At 38.5% G+C, this 23380-nt stretch overlaps 2 protein-coding genes across 2 annotated transcripts in view; both read left to right on the top strand.

The window, feature by feature from the left end:
• The first annotated feature begins 1482 nt into the window (after positions 1 to 1482).
• LOC124165288 (cuticle protein 21-like) lies at positions 1483 to 5422 on the top strand. Its single transcript, XM_046542630.1, has 2 exons — positions 1483 to 1556; positions 3764 to 5422. The coding sequence occupies exons 1-2, from the start codon at positions 1542 to 1544 to the stop codon at positions 4568 to 4570; spliced, it is 822 nt and encodes a 273-aa protein (XP_046398586.1). The 5' UTR covers positions 1483 to 1541; the 3' UTR covers positions 4571 to 5422.
• A 4854-nt stretch (positions 5423 to 10276) lies between these two features.
• The window catches only part of LOC124165820 (neurobeachin-like protein 1), a 34923-nt gene continuing 21819 nt past the window's right edge, over positions 10277 to 23380 (top strand). The window contains exon 1 of the mRNA XM_046543345.1: positions 10277 to 10397. Coding sequence (XP_046399301.1) covers positions 10325 to 10397 — 73 coding nt within the window. The 5' untranslated portion in view covers positions 10277 to 10324. The remainder of the gene's footprint in view (positions 10398 to 23380) is intronic.

Genomic DNA, 23380 nt, shown 5'->3' with positions numbered 1-23380 from the left:
AGAATTCGTCTCGAAAAAAATGCCAGTTGAACGGGAATGATGCGTCTCTGAAGAAAGTATCTACGTTTTATTGTAGTTTCTTGTAACGCGAAGGCTCGTTTGCGAGACAACTTTCTTCTTATGTTTATCTGTATCCATGAATCAAGCAGCATTTAATGTGATCTCTTGCGAGTATCTTGTATGATATGTAACATGATGTGGTGGGAGTTATTACTATTACATATATGAATAAGATATTGGAATATTTCCACTGAATTTATTTTCGCACGACGCATTTCGATGTCACAGAAACATTTTCAAGTAAAATATAGTGGTAACAATGAAAAGCGTTGTACGAAAATATATTTTATTATATACATTTATAATTTAAAATTTTTCTACATTTTCAAGTAAAATGTTTTTTCTAACAACGAAACGATTCGCGCAAAAATAAATAAAATCAGTGGAAAAATTTCAATGTCTCAACTAAATTATAATCCTTAGCCATATTACTATTAAAAGTAACGATTACAGGCTATTACCCAAAGTGTAATCGTTACCGTTGATTTGATCGCTTTCATTCCATTACCGTCTATCACTGGAAATTGCCCACGTCGATTTTGATTGTGACGGGCGCGAATTGTATAATAGAAGCCTCGAGCTGTCCCTGAATCATGTAATAAAATCGTTACGCAGGGCCGCTTCCGTTTTCGAATCGGCCGTTATGAAACCTGCGAAGACGCGTGCCCGACATTGCGTCACCGAACCTAGGACGAGTCCCCGCGTTCGCTTATCGACTCCTTAAAAAAAATAAAGTCGAACGCGGAAGAGACTTCAACGCCCGCGTGTCCCACCAAAGATTTCGGCAGGCCTTACACATTGACGAACCATCCCCGAATAAAAAAATCGAAGCTTCTGGGCCGATTGCCCGCCTTGAGCTTTCCTCACCCCGATATCGGCGACGTCAACCGCGGACGGTGCCAACAAGGGTAGATGAATAAGATGATGTCGCGGTGTTGCGTTGGGGATGAAATCTTTCTCAGGGGGAAGTTGGGACATCTCCCGCCTTCGATCGCGGCGTTTTGGGTCAGGGGATAAGCGTGGAAGGTGAGTTGGGCAAAGGGCTGGGAGTTGGAGATGTGGGGAAAAGGTTCGTCTTTAAGGTATCACGCCCCGTAAACACCCCACCACCGGCATTGTCCCCATCTCAGAGGTTTGGAGTGGGGGCAGTCGCGGCATTCAAACGGTACGTTGGTGTGGGGCGTCCGGTGGCTTCTGGAATGGGATTGTTGCGTACCGCGGGACAATGCGATGAGCATTGACGCGTCTGCTTAAACAATTCCTCGGCCTCCTGTTTTCCCTCTCATCCGACCCCACCCTCTCCTCCTTTCCCGCCCCACCTTTTGTCTTTGTTCTTCGATCGGGTGGAAATTGGTCATCTTCGGGGTGTCGCATCGGTATAAATACCGGGGGGTGTCGCTGGTCAAAGCACATTCAGCTGTTGGTCGTTCCAACGTCTTCAACCGTGCAGTAGAAGAGACAACCTCACCAAATCGTCAGAAATGGCTTCCCTACAAGTGAGTATGCCTGATACTTCGTTCTCTTTGGAGCATTCTTAGCTCAGTACGATATTTACTAGTAAATGTCCAACTTACCTACAACGCTTCTACTCCACCTTCAAATATTTAATTATTATTCAAGTATTCTACCAAACAAGCTGGATATCCTAGGAGTATTTGCGATACATGCTAGTAATATCCCCTCCCTTTATGAACATTTCTCTTAAATTCACAACAAGACTTACTCATTATTATATCTAAACATCCTATCCTAGATTCTCCCTTGTTTACTGAACATTCTACACTCCAACACTATTTTCAATATACCCTCCCCGCTCAGCAATCGCTCCATCCCTACCTTCTGTCTCCTCCGTATTTCATGTAGATGCTGCCACTCCTCACCCACCATGTGTAGCACTTAGTCGTTACTCCTCCTCTCCGTCCACCTCACCTTCTCCATTTTTCTCCGGACCATAATTTTTAATAATTATTAATACTTTCAATCGCTCATGCTTTTTTATTGAACAAAAAATCATATTCTAAGTAAAACTTCTTATTTCACTCCAATTTAAACATTTTAAAACCAACTAACAACATCGGTTTGAAAATAGAGCCATGAAGTCCAGTTAACGCTAGAATAACACGCTTTCCGCCATTCTAATTAAGAATTCCCGATGTGTTTGGTCTAGTTGCATCTCCTTCGGCGGGATTTGCATTTTCAGGAAAGAACTGCTTTTACCGCCATGTTTTATTCAGTGATGCACAAAACTTTCAGTTTCTCTAAGTCTCACTTATAATTCGTCTCAACACATTTCCTTCTCCTCGTAATGATTCGTGGAATCATCGGAAGAATCTGCTTTTACCACTACTTGCTACTTGCTTTCATTCGTAATCTTCCATCGCTTTCAATATTCACAGGGAAATTTTAAATAGTCCCTGAGAATTTTTATAATAAGACATCATAATGGTCATTCATTTATTTCCTTAAATGCTATTTATATTAAAAATATTCTCGGAACTAAAGTCTCAGACCAGCTTAAAAGTAAAACACTTATTTTTTTATTAATCTCCTTCCTGAGTCTTTTTTTCCTAGAAGAACCTTCACCATCTAACAGATCTTCCTGCTTGTTTTTAGTCGATTTTACTTTTCCCGTTTAGCTTACGTTAATTGTTTCAATTATTTACGCGAATGTCTAATTCATACATTCAAAAGGCTTTGTGGAAGGAAAGATCCCCCAAAAGTATGTATTTGATTTGTTTTCTGCAAAAATAATAGTCAAGTTATCAACCATCACCTATAAATTTCATTGCATTAAGGGTTAGCAGCTAATTGCAAATAGGCAACAGAATTTGGTTTTCCCGTAGTGAATTATTAGGGAACTATTTCAGTTATTACATTTTGAAAACATTTCGTATGAAGTTGAGCAATGATTTTATTTGGAATTTGCCCTGCTGCTTATTGTTTCCTTGTTGTCATCAAAACTGTTTACTTGCGGCTCAATAGTTTCATGCAGCCAATGTAGATACAACGCGACATTCCACACAAAGCTCTTGTATTTCTCCGTTATGACTGATACTGGATCCATGAATCCGTGAATACTGGGTCATAAAGGATAACATGCAGAATAGTCATTAGCTTTGTAATATCAAATTGTACCTCTAGGCATTAATTTCTTCAACAGTAACACGTAGTTTAGCGTAAGGCACTATGTGGAATTTCCTTACATATCATCAAAAAAGTACATTCGGGACTTCAGGCCGAAGGTTTGTTATTGTGAGGATAGAATTTACGCCGTACTGCGTCAAAGGCGTTTAAGCTTCACGATTTAAGAGCAGAGGACCAGTGCATAACCCTGAATGACATCGTACTGCCAGGATTCGTATTTATTTTTCTTCTCCTATATACTCAGTCTTTAAATGCGGAGGCTGGTGGCATAGGCGATAGAAAAGTTAACCCTGGAGAATCCGAATAGCAGGCGTATAAAGGAACAGATACCGGTCCTATGTCATACATCGAAGCTTTCTCTTTGAGTATGCCCGAAGGCTTCACCGGGGATTTGAACCTGGGACCCCTCATCAGGAAACCTACATCTCTACCCATTAGACTACTACGCTACATTCCTTGTTGTAATTCATAATTTATTTTTATTCAAGTTTACTGTAACCGATTCAATTTTTGATAATCTGTTATTTATAACGAGAAAAATTGTAAACCATCTTCCCAGGTCTTCTGTCTCGCCTTCGTGGCCCTCTTCGGCCTGGCCCGCGCAGGTGCCGTCACACCCGTGGTTGCCGCACCTTACGCAGCCGCACCTTACGCAGCCGCACCTTACGCAGCCGCCCCCTTCGCCGCCGCTTACACCTACCCCGCTGCCTACTCCCCGTACGTCGCCGCCCCCGCCGTCGCCGCTCCCGTAGCCGCTAGATACGTCGCCGCGCCCTACGCCGCCAGATACGCAGTTGCCCCAGCGGTCGCCGCTGCACCTTTTGCCGCAAGATACGTCGCTGCTCCCGCCGTTGCTGCTCCCGCCATCGCCGCTAGGTACGCTGTAGCCGCACCCGCCGTCGCAGCACCCGCTGTCGCCGCTAGATACGCAGTTGCCGCTCCCGCTGTGGCCGCTCCAGTGGTTGCCGCGCCCGCCGCACGATTCGTCGCCGCTCCCGCCGTTGCCGCACCCGTCGTCGCCGCCCCCGCCGCAAGGGTAGTCGCCGCTCCCGCCGTGGCTGCCGCTCCCGTTGTCGCCGCTAAGGTCGTTGACCGCGAGGATGACGCCTACCCCCAGTACACCTTCGCTTACGACGTCAACGACGCCATCACCGGAGACTCCAAGGCCCAGGAGGAGACCCGCGACGGTGACATTGTGAGGGGATCCTACAGCCTGATCGAACCCGACGGCAGCCGCCGCACCGTCAACTACTACGCCGACCCAGTCAACGGATTCAACGCAGTCGTCCAGCGCGATGTCGATGTTGTGGCCGTCGCCCCCGCCAGGGTTGCCGTCGCCGCACCCGCTAAGGTCGTCGCCGTCTAACAACACCCCGACCCTAATCTCCCCTCCTGTCCCATTTAATCCTCCAGCTAACCCGAGTTTAAGACGGACGCCCCCCCACACGATCCCGAGAAGATCCTTGGTGATAGCAGCTATTGGTTCTATCGTACCGTAAAGGAGACCAACTCGTTACGGTTCCCCCATCAGTTCTGGATACTGTACATAATCCTTATCCCATCCCTTTTTTAAATATTTCCTTACCCTCTCCATTACCTATGCAGAACACCTTGAATGTATTACTCTCTGGACAGAAGTTATCACCTCATCGATACAACTCTCCATCCTATCACGCAGCTTGCCAACATACAAGACTATTTGCTCAACAAGCGTGTAAAACTGTGACGGTTTATGTCTCCTAGTTCGATCACTGTTCGTGAGTCATCGTAAAGGGGTTCAGTGAAATGCTTGTGTCTCATCCGGGTGCGGTTTATAAAGTGGAGGCCTAATTTCGTATTTTGTTTGTATATTTCTATGTCTACTGTTTGAAGACACTATCCATCCTCACCGATCTGGCTAGATGCTCGGTGACGGAATTGGATATTAAGTGAAGCAGTGTCCGTGGACTAGCGTGTTGTGTGATGACGATTGTGTGCTGTTGATTGTGTGGTTCATTTGACCACGTGTCTTCATTCCTCTCAGCTTCTGTTGCTCTTTTCTTCGTTGACTTTTTTTTTAAATGTTTACTGTATCTATTTTTCCAACCCCTATTCCTTGATTCCCAACCCTTCCCACCCCACTCCTACTACCTGTTTACCACATAACAAAAAATGGGATCTCGCCAATGGATGACATTCAAAATAACATGGAAAATAAAATTTTTTATGATGCATTAAACAAGATTATCTCATTTCCAAAACCCTTTCCATTTTTCATCCCCTACTTATAAAGCAATTCTTGCATTCATGGTTTGTTGACTTAATCTTATTGCCGTTTCCAGTTATCGAAATGGAACATATTCAGCCAAATTTGGCTCGGTTTTTTGAAAATTCTACTAGTTTCGTCTTCGTCTCAGCTCATATTCGTACAGTACAGCAAACATATTTTCATCTAGTTGATTATACTCTTCTAGTTTTAGCAGCTATTTTTTTCAAACTTTAACGCAGACCTCTTTTTAAATATTTTTAGGAGTCACTGACGTAAAATATTAAACACTTCAAAATCTCCTGCAATACTAGTTAGAGATGCACCCTTTCTAAACACTATGGCAATTCTGAATTTCAGCAAAATAATATTTATTCAAGTCTTAACGATTGTTGACTCCTTTGAAGCGTTTAGTTGAATGCATCATAACGAATGCCTATATTTCATCTAAAGCTATTGCGTAGGGATAAAAAATTGACCTTATTTTCGGCCTGTAACCTTAGGAATATTCCTATTTGGAAAGTGAGAAGTTGGGAAAGTGAGAGAATTCACTTTTGAGGCTCATATAGTTTGTATTAGTACTTACTGAAATTGAAATTTTATAACGATTGTAGAATTGCATTATTCTATGATATTCAATAAATAAACTTAGGGAATGAGATGAAAGCTCAGCAAAAGTGACGTTAACCCGTTAACGCCTAGCGGTACCAAATGGTACCAGCTGATATTGCAGTGCTAAACGTAACTTTTTTGTCATTTATCGTAATTTATTAGGGTTTTAAATTAATTAAAAAAATTTTAATAATATTTTACCGAAAAGTTTGCAATTTTAAAGCTGTAATAAACCCATTTAGGGCCGTGTGAAAATTGGGAATTATCAACTACCCCAAAAAAATGGAATTTTTAGAGCAAGCGTTTCGATTTTCTTTGCTTACGCCTCATGTACCTACTGTTAATACAAAAATCTTATTATGTAATTATGATTGTTATAACATGTAGATCTCATATAAAGTATATTTATTTGATGTGAGCCTAAAATTTGCGTTAAAAAATGTTATGATGCAAAATATTTTGGTGGTACCATATGGTACCGCTAGGCGTTACTATTAGTGGTAAAAGAATCAATTTGGCACCTAATGGCTCAGAATTTCATTAACACTTAGATACATAATTACCACAAAAATTGCAGAAACTTTTTAATTCAGGCGTTAACGGGTTAACCAATTAATAATATTTCTATTATTAAAAATTAAGTATCCGGTTTATCTAAGTGATTTTGATTGCTTATTTATATCGAGAACTGCAGGAGCTACATTATAAACTATAGGAGCATATTTTATTTTAATGAGAAATTACGCATGAACGCATCCGATCGTAACGGATGCGTTCACGTTGATTTTCTATGGATTCCAGCATCCTGTAGTTTGGGAGTTAGGCGAAAAGGGACCACCAGAATAGTATGTTACGATAGCCAGAGTTTTTAACTCCAGCCTAAATAACTATAATGTTTCCGCATGTTAAAAATGCAACTGAAACGTTCTAATAGGTGAGGCGATATTTTTCACGCTCGATTTTTCCTGGCCACTCAATCGTTAAAATAAAGTCTTTATATCATTAACACGGCTGAGTTGGCACTAATGTGAAAAACGTACGTTATGCTAGAAAAGTTTTAGTAAAATATTTAAATATAAAGTGGGAGACATGCCATTGTATTGTGACATTGAGTCACCAGATCATGGATGTTTACAAAGGGTTACCTCGTATGTGTCTAACGGTATGTCGTTACATTTCATTACTCAACCAATAAGTTTTCCTTGTATCTTTTTCTTCGATTTTTCGATGAAGTAATCTGGAATCGTCAATTCTATCCCCGTTCGGAGGCACGCTTCAGCACGTGTCAAGCCCGTCCCACACCCCTGAGCGTGGACGATGATAAAAACAGTCCATCCTCCATAACTGCTCGATTGCCGCCAGGGTTGAGCAATATGGAGTCGATTGGGGAATCCGGCGGTAGCATCGCCGCATGTGAGAACTCGCCCGTTTGATTAGTCCGGTCACGGCTCGCGCTCCGCTTGCCTTCGGACGACTGCCGGCCGGCCTACTTGGCCACGGTGGATACGCGGTCAACACATCCCAACCCACGCCTTCCCTTCTCCTATAGTACTCCTGGCTAGCGGCGTGCTCTTAACCTCAGAGTGAATATACACAACAAGAATATTTCTATATTATAGTGTTTATTCCACGGTCTTTCGTCCTTTCTTTTTGTAGTCTGGACACCCCCCGCCACTCGCTTGTTTAGGCGGCTCGCGTGGTAGTGTATAGATGTGGATGAAGGGGGAAAATCCGAGAAGTTGTGATTGGTATGATTGGCCGACTTCGATGATAGTCTTTTTTTTCATGTTGTTCACATTGGTTGTAACATTTATTTTAATTAAATGCAACACGATTAAGTATAGGAATCACGATATGATAAAATTGATTCAAACGTATTTCATGGGTCAAGTTTTTTCATTTAAGATAATAATCCTGAAGTTGAGGTTTCAGTGTTAGCCTCAGATTGTGGGTTATTGCGCAGCCGCTTGTAGCCATCTTTCGCACATTAACGTTCTCAGACCGGCAATTCCCCATCGCCCGTATAAAATAATTATTTAAACATTTAAACTGTTAAATATTTATTAAACATTTCATTTATTCTTGAATTTATTATTACATGTGATGAGACTTTTAATATTCTATAAGCTTATAAATATGTCATTTTTTCAATCGTGAAATTTTTAGCTGATGGCAGGCGTGTTGGTGTTGATTAATAAAAGCTCGTTTTAAACTGTGTTTTAATGAAAGAACAACAGAAATTATAATTTAATAACATGTTTTATTTTATTTTTTATTTTATTTATTTTACTCTCTCCCAAAAACCCAAGGGAAAAAATTTAAAAAAGAGCTTATTACAAAACACTTTACAAAAGATATACCAAAAAAACGTAAAAATAAGTTATAAACACACTGTTACATTAAACTATTACAATAATCATCAAATAAAATATTAAATAAAGTTCAACAATGCATACTTAGCAGGTTACAATGACATATTATTCTTAATTATGATATTTATCTGAGATACAAATACATTTTTATCCCATGATAAATCTAACTGTTTACACATAGTGTTGTAATCCCTACATATTCCTATTAGGGGAGAGTTGCAGCAATATTTTGATTTCGTAAACGGAATGAGGAAGGTTTGCTGGCGTCTTTGGTTATATTGCGGAACATAAAAATCTAATTTATGGAGAATAGCTCCGTCTTTTCCATATTTTACTATTTCATATAAAAACTTAAGTCCTGTACTCTTCCTTCTTGCATTAATTAACATAATTCCATAAAAATTTAGGAAATTTTTTATGATACCTATATGATTTTTGTTTATTGGGTATACTTTATACTCCCTATAGAAAATAACTCCAAGAAATGTCTTTTGTATCCGTTCCATCAAGTCCATGTATTTCTTTCAAAAGCTGTCCACACAATGTTTATTATAGTATGTGTGTTATTACATATGAAATTTATATTTTTATTGCAAAAACGAGAGAAGGAAAAGGCTGAGTAACTCAGAATGACTCAAAATGTATAGGAAATTATGACCCGTTTATATTAATTGCTTTAGTACGCCCAAAGTATAAATGTTTGCAAAATTGATAAATACTGGTGAAAATATTGTTGTATAATGGTTTTAATGCAATAAAATAGTTCTTCAAAATATTATATGCATTTGTTAACATTTAAGTGAAATATTTAAATGGTAAATATTTGCATTTTAATGCTTACAATCGCTAGTAATATCATTGAAAAGTTTTGAATATGAGGGAACTCGTAATCGCGAATGTGAATTCCTGTTTCACCGGCTTCATTAATGAAGGGACAGGGCTCCCTCCGAAAAATAGTTGGACTCATCGAAATCTTATCACAAGTGTAAAAGTTGGCTGAAAAATTGAAAGCAAGAGCCCACTAGCTCTTAACTTTCCACCCACGACTAGCGGTAACTGCAGAATAGGCCTCTCCTCTCTCAAAATTGTCTACTGCGCTACGCCGCGAGTGTTTGCTAGGACTTCACTTCTGAGACTGTGGGCCATCATTCTTTGCTCAATCGAGCACGAGCACATGGTTGGTTTGGCATTTTTGTCCTGTATTGCATCTTGATCCATGTTAGTTTATTATGGTTTTTATTATTAGAGACTTGGTCATAGAATTAGAGAACTACTTTGCCAAAGGCTCAGAACTTGATGTTGTCATCATTTGGATTTGTAAGGGTAACATCTCATTTTGCTATAGATAGGAAGCGATCAAGGGTTTCAGAGCCCCCTCTCCTCCCGAAATGTTTTAAATATAACTTGTAGAGTGTTTTTGGGCACCATCGTACGAAAAATAATATAATAACCTTAAATTCATCTGTTTATCTGTACGTTTTTATGTCTGTTTTTTTTTTAATACTCCTTAGAGCTGGGGTTTTGAATTCAAAGACATTGCAAGTTCATAGATTGATATGAATTTTTGTCAATTTAATGTGGATGTTGAGTACATTTCATACAATTAGCGTACTACTTAGCCCGAGTTTCAGGTTTTAATATCACCATCTACAGGATTTAGCCTTTAGAGATTAAATCTTTGATTGAACCCATTATTGTGGCAACTTCGGTGTTTTGTAATCGCACCCAAAGAATGAAAAAAATTGGGGACTATTTGGAAGGCAAAGACTTGCGCTCAATATTTACCATAAAAAGCTGTGTTTTTCGCTGTACTGATGTGAAATTTGTTTTTCTTCGCAGGGTACCCAAGGAACGGCACTGGAAATTGTCGAAGCACGAGAATTCGTCCCGCATGCGGCTCAAGTTGTGCCCGAACCTAGATTTCAGCCTCCACACAGAAGCCAGCAACCTTCGCGATAATTCTGGTGAGTAGAAAGACATTACTAGGGCAATTACAGTTAGACCTTTCTAATGGTTAGGAAGTCGAGCGTCATCGCCCTTGGCTCATTAAGGTCGGCGGGTGAACGGAATGACAGAGATGAATTGAAATTTAGTGAACCGATAGAATATATGCCCAGTGCTAATATAAAATTTGATCTGCACATCGATGGCTAAGTGCTAACAGCACGACTCTCAAATTCGGCCCGTTTGAGACGGGTCTCTTAAACAGAGTGTAATAACATTAAAAAAATAAAACAAAAGCAAAAAACAACTCTTGGTGTGTAAATAAATGCTTCTTTTTCAATTTTATGAACTTTTGGTTTTTAATTTCGGTGTACAAGTAATAAAAAATTATCGTTTTTTTTGCTCTCCTGAAAAGTTGCTATTTTTGAGATACGTGTTGTTAGAACTTAGCCATCAATATTACCCTTTGAAATAATTGATTTTTGAAGTAACAAAGTAAAAGTGCTATGTTTCTAAACACTGAAATTTGAAAATCAAAATATGAATGCTAGTTTCAATGCATAGGTGTTAACATCGGGTGGGCATATGCATTGACATTGGTAATATTACTTAATGATAGTGTATTATTCGATCGACTTAGATTATTGTTTTCTTTCTTCTTCATCGTGAGCTTCCATATTTTTTCTCCCAAAAAGATTTGAATGATACGTACTCTGCTCTTAAATTTGTTTTTCATTTATCCTGAACGCTAGAAAAGCTATTCCCTTTTATCGATGCGAAGTTTTTTTATTTTCTACATTTTGTTAGTCTCTAAAATTAGAACGTATTATTGAGGCGGCCATTTTCGTTTTTAATTAATTTTAGAGCGAAGGTAGCTATTAATATAATGTATGAATATGCTCCTATCCTTCCATAACTTCGTCATGCGCCGAAGCCAGACTTGTATTATTTTTATATATTTACGCACCTTCATGTAATCGCACTTAGCTCGTAAATAAATTAATTTTTCCCTTCTTACGGTGTGAGGGTGTTTTTTTCCTTTCATTAAAATTTGTTATTCATATGTCCTGATTTTTCATCAAAATTTAGAGTTCTCTTTCATTTATTCTGGGAGCAGTTACTTCCCTTATTTTTATTTAATCTCTTAATCCATTAACAAACGGAATTAACTTGGGGCGCTAGGAAATTTCTTAAGCAATTGAGGACAAATATCTCTCAGAGGGACAAGTAGAAGATCACATTAGAATCCCAATATATTTCCAGGTCCAACAGAAACGACAAATTAAGAGAGATATTTTTTCGAATGGATAAGTAGGAATACAATTTTCCCCCGACCAGGGAAAGTGCTTTAATATATGCTAGTCGGAACTTCGTTAGAGAATTTCCTTTGACAGCTGGTATCCGCTTCCCTGTTTAGGTAGCTTGCGGGGTAGATTCACACTTACTACTTGATTCCGGATGAGCTCTACTATCACCTATGTAAACTAGCCTTCGGGCTGAAGTGCTGAGTGATATTCTAATTTTAGTTTTCCTCTCTACATGACCTATAAACGAATGAGTGGTAAATATACCGTATATATCACGTAGCGAGCGAGGGTGTGTAACAGTTCAAACCACTACCAAAATATTTCGAGGATACAGTCTTACGCGCACCCCTTCCAACTGATCTCACTCCTCGTTAGTGTTTCACAATTTTATGAAATTTCCGAATCCGTTCGTTGACTTGCTAATTAAAATTGGACTTTTTTTGCAACGGGCGAATATTTTAATCCCTTATAATTTTTGGATATCAAAGTTAATTTCGAGTATAATGCGTGAGTTGGTTTTTAATTGTTGTCCTTTTCGTTGTGGACTGAAGCCATATATCTGTTTACGCGCCAGCACACGATAAATCTTAAGTATTTTTATTTTATTTTCGTACATTATCGGAATAGCATATAAACTGATGAAACAACTCAACAAATCAGAGAAAGATACTGCCCAACTAAATGTTATACCGAAGGAAGAATGGATAGAACACTATAGGAGATTATGGTATGATCCAACATTAGATGATACGATCAACACTCCAGAGGAAACAATAGGAGTAGACCCTATTGATTTGAAAGAACTAGAATGTGCTCTGAATAAGACAAAAAATAGGAAAGCTGCTGGCATAGATGGAATTGAATCAGAGCTGATAAAATATGGAGGCACATCCCTACAAATAAGAATCCTCCATCTATATAACATGTGTTGGAAAAAGCTTGAAATCCCAAAGGATTGGAATGTGGCGAAGGTTGTTTCATTGTTTAAAAAAGGAAAAAGAAATAATCCAGAGAATTACAGAGGTATAAGCCTACTAAATACTGCATACAAAATTTACAGTAGAATAATAAATACTAGACTACAAGCTATCTCTGATGCCATTTTATTAGAAGAACAGGCTGGATTTAGGAAGGGAAGATCTTGCATCGACGATGTTTTTACTTTAAAACAAATAATTCAAAAACGAAGAGAGTTCAATCTGGAAACGCATCTGGCATTCATAAATTTTGAAAAAGCATTCGATCGTGTAAATAGAGAAATGTTATGGTCAGTTATGCAGAAAAGAGGGTTTCCTAGACATCTGATAAAAGCTTCCCAGAGTCTATACAGAGACACCAGAATTGTAATTGACACAGGGAAACAGATCACCCAAGAAATTATCATTAACCGAGGAGTTAGACAGGGTTGCAGCCTATCCCCAACCTTGTTTAATCTATATATAGATGACGTTCTAAGAATGTGGAAAGAGAATAATGTATCACCAGGCATAGAAATAGGACCATCTCAATACTTAAATACGATGCTGTTTGCTGACGATCTGGTTATAATACAAGATAAAGAGGACAAACTCCAGATGGCAGTACACAGACTACACGAGTTGAGCAAGCTATACAACCTGAGAATTTCAAAAAACAAAACAAAGAATATGGCATTTTTAGGAAGCAACGCGATAAGAACAAAAATTGTTATTGAGGATCAAGTCCTGGAGCAAGTGTCGCACTTCCAGTACTTAGGATGCGACATAACATATGACGAGGAAAAAGATATTATAAATAAGGTTAACACTTTCCAGAGAATATGTGGCACTATCAGAAGAACTCTGAAGAACAAAACAAGAAAAGAAACACAAATAAAATTTTACAAAGTGATGGCAGTCCCTACTGTACTCTACGGATCAGAATGTTGGGTAACAAAAAAGAAGGAATTAAGGCAGATAGAATCGTCTGAAATGAAATTTTTAAGATCAGTTAAAGGTTGCACAATATTGGATAAAATAAGAAACACTCAAATAAGAGATGAACTGGGTGTCCAAGCAGTCACTGACAAATTAAAAGAATACAAACATAGATGGAAAGAACATTTACTTCGAATGCCAAATGAAAGAATTCCAAAGCAAGCAATGGAATATCAACCATTTGGCAAGAGAAGTATAGGAAGACCAAGGAAAAGATGGTGATGTGGAGCCGGAACAGGCTTAGTAGCCTAATCCTGGAAGGAAGAAGAAGAAGAAGATCGGAATTTATAATTTTAAAAATGATTCAGTAGTGCGATGTGCTCATTGATGTTCTTAAATATAATTATATCCGTTCAAGCCACCCGATATATTTTATGGCTGCGGCGCGACGCGGCTTAGTGATCGATCTATTATTGATGTTATCATACATTAAGTCTATGTGACTCGTATTTTATTTTAATTAAGTGATCGAAAGGTACGGTATAATATCATTTTAAAATCCTTGAACATTTGCTAATTAATTATAGAAATAAGAAGTTGGGATAAGAAATACACCCTCACACTTGTTCATGGCAGTTTCTATAGTTAGCCCTGAACAGTGGCGTAGCGAGGGGGGGTCTGAACCCCCCCCCCTCCCCGAAATATAAAAGCGGACTTACTTTTTCATCAAAAAAGAAAACCAAATACTGAAAAATCATGAATTTACGAAGGACTGCTTTAAAAAATGAAGTTTTTTCGATTATGAAAAGTGTTAAAATTAGTTTAACGTCCTCGACTTAGTTCCCTGTTTCTCAAAAATGTTCCCCCCTGGTTTTGGACCCCCCCCCCCCCCCCGAACGAAATTCCTGGCTACGCCACTGGCCCTGAGCCTTATGCACTTGAATAATTCTATATCCCGGGTAAATCTTCGGGCACCCCTGTAAAAAAGTCCTCTTAAGTGCAAGCCAAACCAACCTTTGAATTAAATCAGTGAGTAAGCGAGTTGTGCCCATTGGAATTTCTTTCGTGTCCTACCTCCTGTGAAGGTGAAAGATTCTCCTGTTCCAATTTCACTCCTCGTAGAGACCATAGCGCAAGGCCTGTTATCGGTTTCTCTCTTCCGCATTCTTCTGTTTTATTTTATCGCCGATTGAATTTTGCATTGCTTTCTCAACGCCTCCGTGCCTTAAGAGTTCAAGAATTAATCAACGTATATATAACTTAGGGTTTCTGTAATTTGTGTTGGGTAAGTTGGGTTGTAAGAGCTGTAATATCATCATTATCAGCGAATGGTCGTTAACACGCGTATATTGCTCATATTTATTCTTTCGATTCTCATTACTCATAATTATTCTGTGTAAATAAAGTATTTGCGTCATGTTTCATATGGTTTTTCATTCAAATGAGAGAACCAAATTGAATTTAGTTAAATTTTTAAGAGAAAACGATTCTTTCATTGTGTGAATTTTTTTTTAATGCTTTGCTCATTCATTATTCTTTTGATTCAAGTTATTTGGAAAAATATTCCCAATGGAATTTAAGGATCACATTACCATTTTATGTCGATGTTATTTGCTCATTATTTGAATTTATTTTCCATGTTTATTTTTGCCTAATAATATAAGAAATACTCGGTGTAAATTTATCTGCGGAATATCCCTCCGCCAAGGTTTTTGCGCTCACAGTTAAGTATTATTTTTTTTTAGCCTCTTCGAAATATTCTTCCGCTCCTATTTTCCGTACTTATGCGCTCCCGTGAAAAAATTAGGCTCTTGTGTTAATTAGATGGGTGAAGGCTAAATCCATTTAGGAGATCGCCTAAATCCCACTCGGCCCTTGTACTTTGGTTTCTATTTCCGGAGCTATTACTCGTTTGTAATTGCTGGTGTCGTATGGAATGTTCAAGATACATGAATTAAATCCTCTACCTATTTATCTCATATTTGTAAATTTTTCTTCGGTATTTTCCCCTTTTTGGAATAAATTTCGGTAATCAGTTGTGTCTCAGGTATATCAATTTTATTTCGTTATTTTTTCATGGGTAAAATTTACTCGTTAAAATACTTGAAACGTAGGAAAACTTTAGCGAGAGTTAACGGTGTTTTTATGTTTCCCGGTGATTTGAAAATATAATTCTGAATATCAAAATTTGATATCACCTCTATGGATGAAAAATGTATACTGATAAAATGGTTGAGTAATTGTAACTGTCCATATTTGGCTAGTTGATATTTTTCATTGCAACGCATGGTAGCAGTTCTCCGAAATGGCTATCAATCACTTCACCGATTCATACTTACTTATATCAGATCAAAATGACATAATTGTTAAATATCACTTTTGTTGATGATGACGTTGACGTTGTGGTAATATAAAATACGTATCGTCAGTGATTGTTTCTTTTTATAAAATGATTTTTCTGTACTGCTTGGGTCTGGACAATTTTATCTCTTTGGAGGAAAAATAATCGTGACCTAATTTTGCATCTTTTAATTTATTTCGTCATTCATTTAGGATTTAAGTTAAGATTTGTGTTAATTTTTATGGGAAATTTGGTGATCATTCGTCTTCAAAAATAAATGTATTTTTATGAATGAAATACTTGTGGCATTAGGCCTTTACGTGAGCACATTTCGTCACTTTTATGGTGTGTTTATTAGACATTTAAAATTTTGAATGGTATGCACCATCTGTTGGGATTTTGTGGCATGGTTAAGCATGTGGAAATTAGATCCGCTTTTGCATTCTATGGTTATGTAAAAAATGCATACCTTGCAACTTAAACTTACGAGGCACAAACACTTTGACCATTTATTTGAAACGATATGAACTATATGGTTTATTTTATTATGTGTAATTTATTTGTTGACTGTCTCTCTTGCTCTTGTTGAGTAGGTAACCTTTTGGAAATTTTATGCGTCCAATATTTTGAATAATTTTCTGTAAAATTTAATAAGAGAAATTTCCTGCTCATAACTGCCGTCCACTTTTTTATATTCTTTATATTTTTAAACCTTTTTAAATTGGTTCGAGCCCTTCATTCTGTGCTAATTTTGTAGGATGTGCTGGTGTTTTTTTTTATATTTTATCATCGCCAATATGAAGTCGTTATGGTGCTAGCATATGACTTTTGTTCTTAATTTTCTGGCTACATTACCATCCTAAAGGCCGTTTTACATGAGGCACGGAATTGCGCAGTTTAGAACTGCATTAATTTCTAACATGGCGTGGAATTCGCTAATTCATGAACGAAATTAGAACAGGGGCTATTTTTCCATCCCACGTCCACGCATTCTCGCATGTGTTCTTGCAATTCACCGCTTTACACGACGCAATTTTGACTGCGCCTTCTTACACACGTCAGATTGTGCAAGCACGTGCCCCGTGTAAAGTGGCCTTACGAATTACTAATTCAGGTGGCAGCACACATGCCTGTGTACGGCTATAAACAAAGTCTGCCACACAATGAATTGCCTTTAATTCTTTTTTTTGCTAATTACAACGGTCAGTACATTTTTATTCATAATATTCTCAACGGAAAATATAGTATATAAATGTTTCATGAGATGATCTGTGAGAAATTCTGATGTGTGATCCCACCATTTACATACTCATTGTGAAAACTTCATCAAAATATTATGCATGCTATTTCCTTGGCCTTTCTTTTCCCCTTTAAAAATTGTTGTTTGAGATCCCAATGGGTTATTTTTCCTTAAATCTCCTTTTAAATCTCATCAGTTATTTGGAATTGAATTCCAGAGTTGCAGTTTGTTAAAATGTGGATTGGCTAGCTGAGGTACTTAAAATTATTTTACTTACTCCTTATCTTAGTGTCAGTGCCCTATGCTTATTATAAGTATACCCCTTGATAATGTTACTGTGCGTGTGAAGCTAATGTGTTATTAACCATAAAAGAAAGTTGGAAATATAGAAGCAAATAAAATGTTAACACATCCAGGATTTCATTAAACTGTTGTTCACTTTTGAATTGTTTGTGCAGCCAATACCAAAAGAAATAGCGTTGGTGAGTATTGAACCATTTCTTGCTTGCTAAGATGATCTGCTTCTGCCCTTAGAGTTAAACATGGATCGATGTAGAATTATTTCTTCATTGAAGCTTTCGGGCTCACGATGATAAATTAAACATTCGTATGTGTGCCACTATATGAACCAGGATCATTTGGCACGACGTTTCGTGGCTCAGGTCTGATCACATATTCGTGGGAATGAAAATAGCTGCCGAATTTTGCCTTTTTAATAATATCCATCGAGGAAAGATGGAGTTTGGACTGGAAAAACGAAGCTGAGAACTATTGTGTATGGCTGGGTTGCGCGCATGTCTTATCTTATTAGACTCGTAGATGCTTGTCTGGTTTTTGCCTCGGCGGGCAATGTCAGTGAAGATTTGAAACATAATGAAAGATACACTGTTTAATGCTCCACAGAAGTTTACTTAACCAATTCAGGTTTCGACACTGCACTATGTTATATTCAAAGGTTCATACCTTTCATATTATTCATTTCATTTTTCATATTATTCTTGTATGATGTTGGGCACGATATGGTGGAAGTTCTTAATATTATTAAAATAAGACATTGCAATATTTCCACCGAGTTTCATTATTACACAACGCGTTTCGTCGTTACAAACAACATTATCAAACACACTTGAATCAAACACAATCTATCAAACACAAACACAAACAATTTATCAAACACAACTGAGTTTCATTATTACACAAACGCGTTGTGTAATAATGAAACTCAGTGGAAATATTGCAATGTCTTATTTTTATAAAATTCGTATTATTTATTCACTTTTCTTATTTTCAAAGGTTCATACCTTCGAAAATAACATAGTGTAATGCCGAAGCCTGGATCGGTTAAGTAAATTTCTGTGGAACATACAACAGTGTATCTTTTATTTTGTTTCCTGTCACCAAGTTCCACCAAGTATCGCCATCAAGCATCATCATCTGTGAATATTTCTCTGGTTTCGCTCTGGGTAACATTCTGCGCATCTGCCTCCATCGTTTCGGCCCATCTGCCTCAGGCATTCAGGAATCCAGTGAGATTAAAAAGTGATTAAATTCCGGAATCTCTGAGGACGATGGGCGAGTCGCTCACCGAAACGTTGGAAGTTGACTCGGAGTATCTTACCAGGTTTGAAACCCGAGAAGTCTTCACTGCCTAACTTAAGGCCTCAATCACAACATTATATTTGTATTTAAGTCCATTCTCCATAGTACCTAGTACATGGAATGCACTCAAAGAAAGAAACCTTTCAGTGCACCTCTTGCAGTGCCCAGCGATTGCATAATAAGAGTCATTCGTAGCAATATTTATTAATTTTAATTTCTGGTGATTATTTTCTATCACTATTATATGTATTATCCAGATATAAAAGTGCACCATATTGCATCCACACGCTTGCCGCGTCGCCGTACTCTCCGCCGCCGCCGGCCAGAACCGGAGTCAACCGCACGCCCGAAAAAACGATTTAAAATTCGGGGTTGCGGGTTGGTGCAAGGTTTTACTTTAGATCCACAATGTATAAGCTTCATAGAACGAAGTGATATCAGTCACTTGGCGGAGGTTCGTGGTAATATCTACTTTTTCTCTACGTTTATATAAAAAAATGGGCTGAAAACAGGCTCCGCCTTTTTGTTATACATCTATGGTTATTGATGAAACAAAATCTTTAAAAACCCTTAAAATGGAAGGAAAAGAATTGTCAATTAAGATTATATAACAGTTTTGTCGATGAATCTATTCATGAAACCACTGCATGGGGATAAAGTTGGCAATTTTTAGAAAATCGAGGGTGGTCCTTTTTCGCTAACTTTGTTCAAATTTGACCTCACATATATTGTTAACGTGAAAATACAGGAAATATATAATCTGGTAAGTATTGCACAATTTATTTGAGATTATGTATGCGAATTATCATCTTCCTAGCTCAAAATAATTGTTTTTGAGGTTTTAGCCAGCTTTTTTCGATTCTAGCCCATCATGCGACGTTTCGGGTTCCGACTCGTCACCCATTCTCAAGGATAATGAATGAACTTCTTCCGAAACGCATGGAAAAAGGACACCAAAGGCATTTTCAACTTGGTCAACCGGAAAAATCAGCCATAGTCGAGCATAGCGTGGATGAGGACCCTAAATTAAGGTGGGATGACACCAGAGTTTTATGGCGATCAAATCAATTTTGGGATCGTTTAACTAAAGAGGCTACTTATGGCATTCGGAATGGCGAACACATCTCTGAACTGATAGTGGTTCTATTGAATGGGCCTTAGTTTGGCTGTAATTAATTAATTTCTGAGCGGTATTTTTAACAAGCGTAATATAACCGCAAAATAACGCACTCTTCGCAACAGGATCAGTTGGTCAGCGCGTCCGGTTCTCACACGGGGAGGCCCGGGTTTGATACTTTGTCACGGTAGTATCTTTTGTAGTTTTCATTTTGATCATACGGCGACAAGTTTTTCACTAATGTTATTGCAGCAAGCAACGGCATGAGACAATTTTTTATAGATATAGATAAGGTAAGTATAAAACATATAGATAAGTAGTTATCTAATAGACATCTACCGTAGACATCTATTAGACATGCTGCTGTTTTGACAATAATATATCTAATAGATATCTACGATAGATGTCTATTCGATATCTATTTATCTATCTGTAGATATCTATTAGATATCTAATAGATGTTTATTTTCTGTGTGGGTATAGTAGATAAGACTGGAAAATAAAAATGTCAACTGAGATACAGGATATTCGATCAGCAGCTCTTGGAATGGAACTCTTTTAAGAGTTATGCTTGCCAGAGCTAAGTCTACGCTGGTCCACGGACCACGGTCCTCTGCGACAGCAATCGGGGCTCGACCAATCCCGCCCCTCCTGATGCTGAGCTTCAACGGTCACTTCAAATATTCATTCAGTAGCCGTGAGAATGCGTAACGAGTTGGAACCCGAAACGTCGCCGCTCTTAGAAAATCTTACCTACGCGGAATACAAAGAAAAGTTTAAATATTCTGTTCGCCGGGAAAGCGTAAAATTTTACAAACCGCATGTTTTAGTCAGGACTAAGGTTTATTAGATGAGAGGTTCAATGACTTCATGAGCTTTGGCGATTATCACTGCTATTTTTATGTAAGAGTGATACACTTGATCAAAAAATGATCAATCATGGACCAAAATAAGTCTTCAGGATGCTCTTCTTTTAAATTAATAAATGCAATGGCACTTCATATATTGAGGTAAGAGTCAATTCGGAATGAGATATAATTATGCCATTCCCATTTTCCGTCCCATCCGAACGATAGCTCCAGCGATCGCTCGTAATGATGGCGGAAAAAAATCATCATTTTACGCAATCATTTTCCGCGATGGTCCAGGGATGGAATTCCCGTCCCTATTTCCAGCACTCGGTACCAGTGGCGCTGCGAGGGGGGGTTTGGGGGACAAAACCCCCCTCGGAGCTCAGATAATGTTTTTCAATTTAATTCATTTCTCTTAATTGGATTAATATTTTTTTAAACTCACTATTTTTAACGATTTATCTTAAAACATTTTCTAGGGGAGGGGCCCCCGCACCTCTCGCTTAACACTGGCGGGTATTCCACACCCTCTGAACCCCAGTGTACTGCGCCTAAACCCCCGCCCCTAGCCTTAATTCCTAGCTGCGCCCCTGCTCGGCACGTCCATTTTTTCGTTGCTAACTTCATTGCTGATACCGTCTCTCAGTCAATCATAACGCACGGCTGCAAACAGCGATTGCAACTACACGCTTGGCTTTTAATTAAATGACAGTCGTAAATACGGCAAGTGACGGAATAAGCGATGGGAAAAGGGACGGTGGGAATGACGGTGTGATTCAGAAAATGACGGTGTGATTCGAGCGATCCAGTGGCGCAGCAAGGGGCGTTTTGGGGTATAAACACCCGCCCCCCAGACCTCAGAGAAATTTTTTATAAAAATATTTTAATGTGATAAATTTTGTAACTAATATTTGGAGGACGGATGACTCGCAAATAAAACATCAAAGTATTCACTCAGCCGTAAAACTCTCCATTTTGAAGCATTTATTCATTTATTTTATAAGTTTTCTGGGGGAGGGCCCCCGTGGGTTCCGCTTACCCTGGAGGGTATTCCGTACCCCTCAGACGTCTGAGAGTCGGGTACCCGTCAGTAATAGCTGTACCTAAATCACCTCCCCCTAGACTTAATTCCTGGCTGCGCCCCTGGAGCGATCACCCTTTTGGTCCCTTCAAATGTATGGCTGGAGCGATCACTCTGAGGGACAGAAAAAAGATTACCGATTTTTATTTCTCCTGGTGAATTGTATTGATGAATTCTTCTCGGGTTTTCAACCAGGTTAACTCGGTCATATAGGCCGACGTTTCGGATGACGACTTTTCTCCCATTATCAGGGCGTGTTACACAATAAAAGTCCAATTTCACGCTGAACCGTATCAACCGTTTAGATTTCACAGCGTTAATGGATACCATGCCATTAGATAGGGAGATGCAGAAATTCTTCTTAAATCCGCCTATGGGCAGAGTGATCCGAATTTAACTGAAAACAAACTATGATTAGGGAAATTTATATTCGTGATGATGCTGTCTATCACTTTCATAACTTTTCAGTGATAATCCTCACGATTGCAAGAATTACAATGTAAATTTTGAGATGTACACCTCAGGGATGAAATTCTTCATGTCTCCGACTGTGGTTTAGTAAGCACGACTTCCGTTTCCTGTGCTACAATGTGGATTTGAGACGTCAACACTTTGTTCACTTAAACCTGAGTGTGATATTTGGCTGTCACGATGTTGGCTTAGTGGTGTAACTGGTAGCATACCCGACAGGAAATCTAAAGATTCGGATTCGTATCTCTGCCAAGCCGCAAATTTTTTCTTGGCGAATTTCAACCTTTATTCTCCATAACTTTGCACTCGAGGGTATGACTGCGTGCAATGATAAGTTACTTGTTTCATGCAGTACTTCGTAAGTATGGATAATTAATTAATCCTCTTCTGCCATCACTGCGCTGCAGACATTTTTGAAAACCGATTAACATGCACCCGAAATGGCAACAAAAATCATGCTTTTAAGGCTGAGCCCTCTTCTGAATACTCCCCTTGGACTGTTCTCATCTTATTGGATGTTCCTTAACTTTCAGGAGAAAGGCTTTCTTCTGGCGTTTGACTATTGCTGCTTCTGGTGTGTTACTTTTGTCCTTGTTCCTATTATTGCTTAAATGCTTCTGGTGAGTCTTCCTCTAAACGGTTACGACAATGGAGCTATGGGTTTCAATTTTTGTGTAGCTGGTGGTAAATTCATTGAATTAATCAGCTGGCTAGATAGCTCTATTAATATCATCAGGCTGGCATGCAGCCAGGATTTGGGGACTTTATCCCTTATGCTACCCTGACTTTTTTCACTTGTGGTGGCTACCCGTAATCCATCTTCTGGGAAGACTGAGAAGAAGAGCTTAAGTAAAGTGTAAACGAAGTTTGTTTAGACTGTGGCTTAGGGACATTTACCATATGATATGCCATTGTTTTATAGAGGGTAGCTACAGTTCATAATTTCTGCCACTAGTCTAAGATGATTTTAACTTTGAGCACATTTCAAATGAATTATTCAGGTGGCTTAATGAAATGTATTGTTTCCCAGAGAGTGCAAATTGATGGAAAAATGTCTATGTAGGCAAATAGCATACTCTCTGAAGAAAATTTCTTTCTGCG

This window comes from Ischnura elegans, chromosome 9, assembly GCF_921293095.1.
Source record: "Ischnura elegans chromosome 9, ioIscEleg1.1, whole genome shotgun sequence".
In the NCBI taxonomy this organism is placed as follows: Eukaryota; Metazoa; Arthropoda; class Insecta; order Odonata; family Coenagrionidae; genus Ischnura; species Ischnura elegans.
Note: the sequence above shows the minus strand (reverse complement) of the source record. Positions and strands in the feature narration are given on the sequence as shown.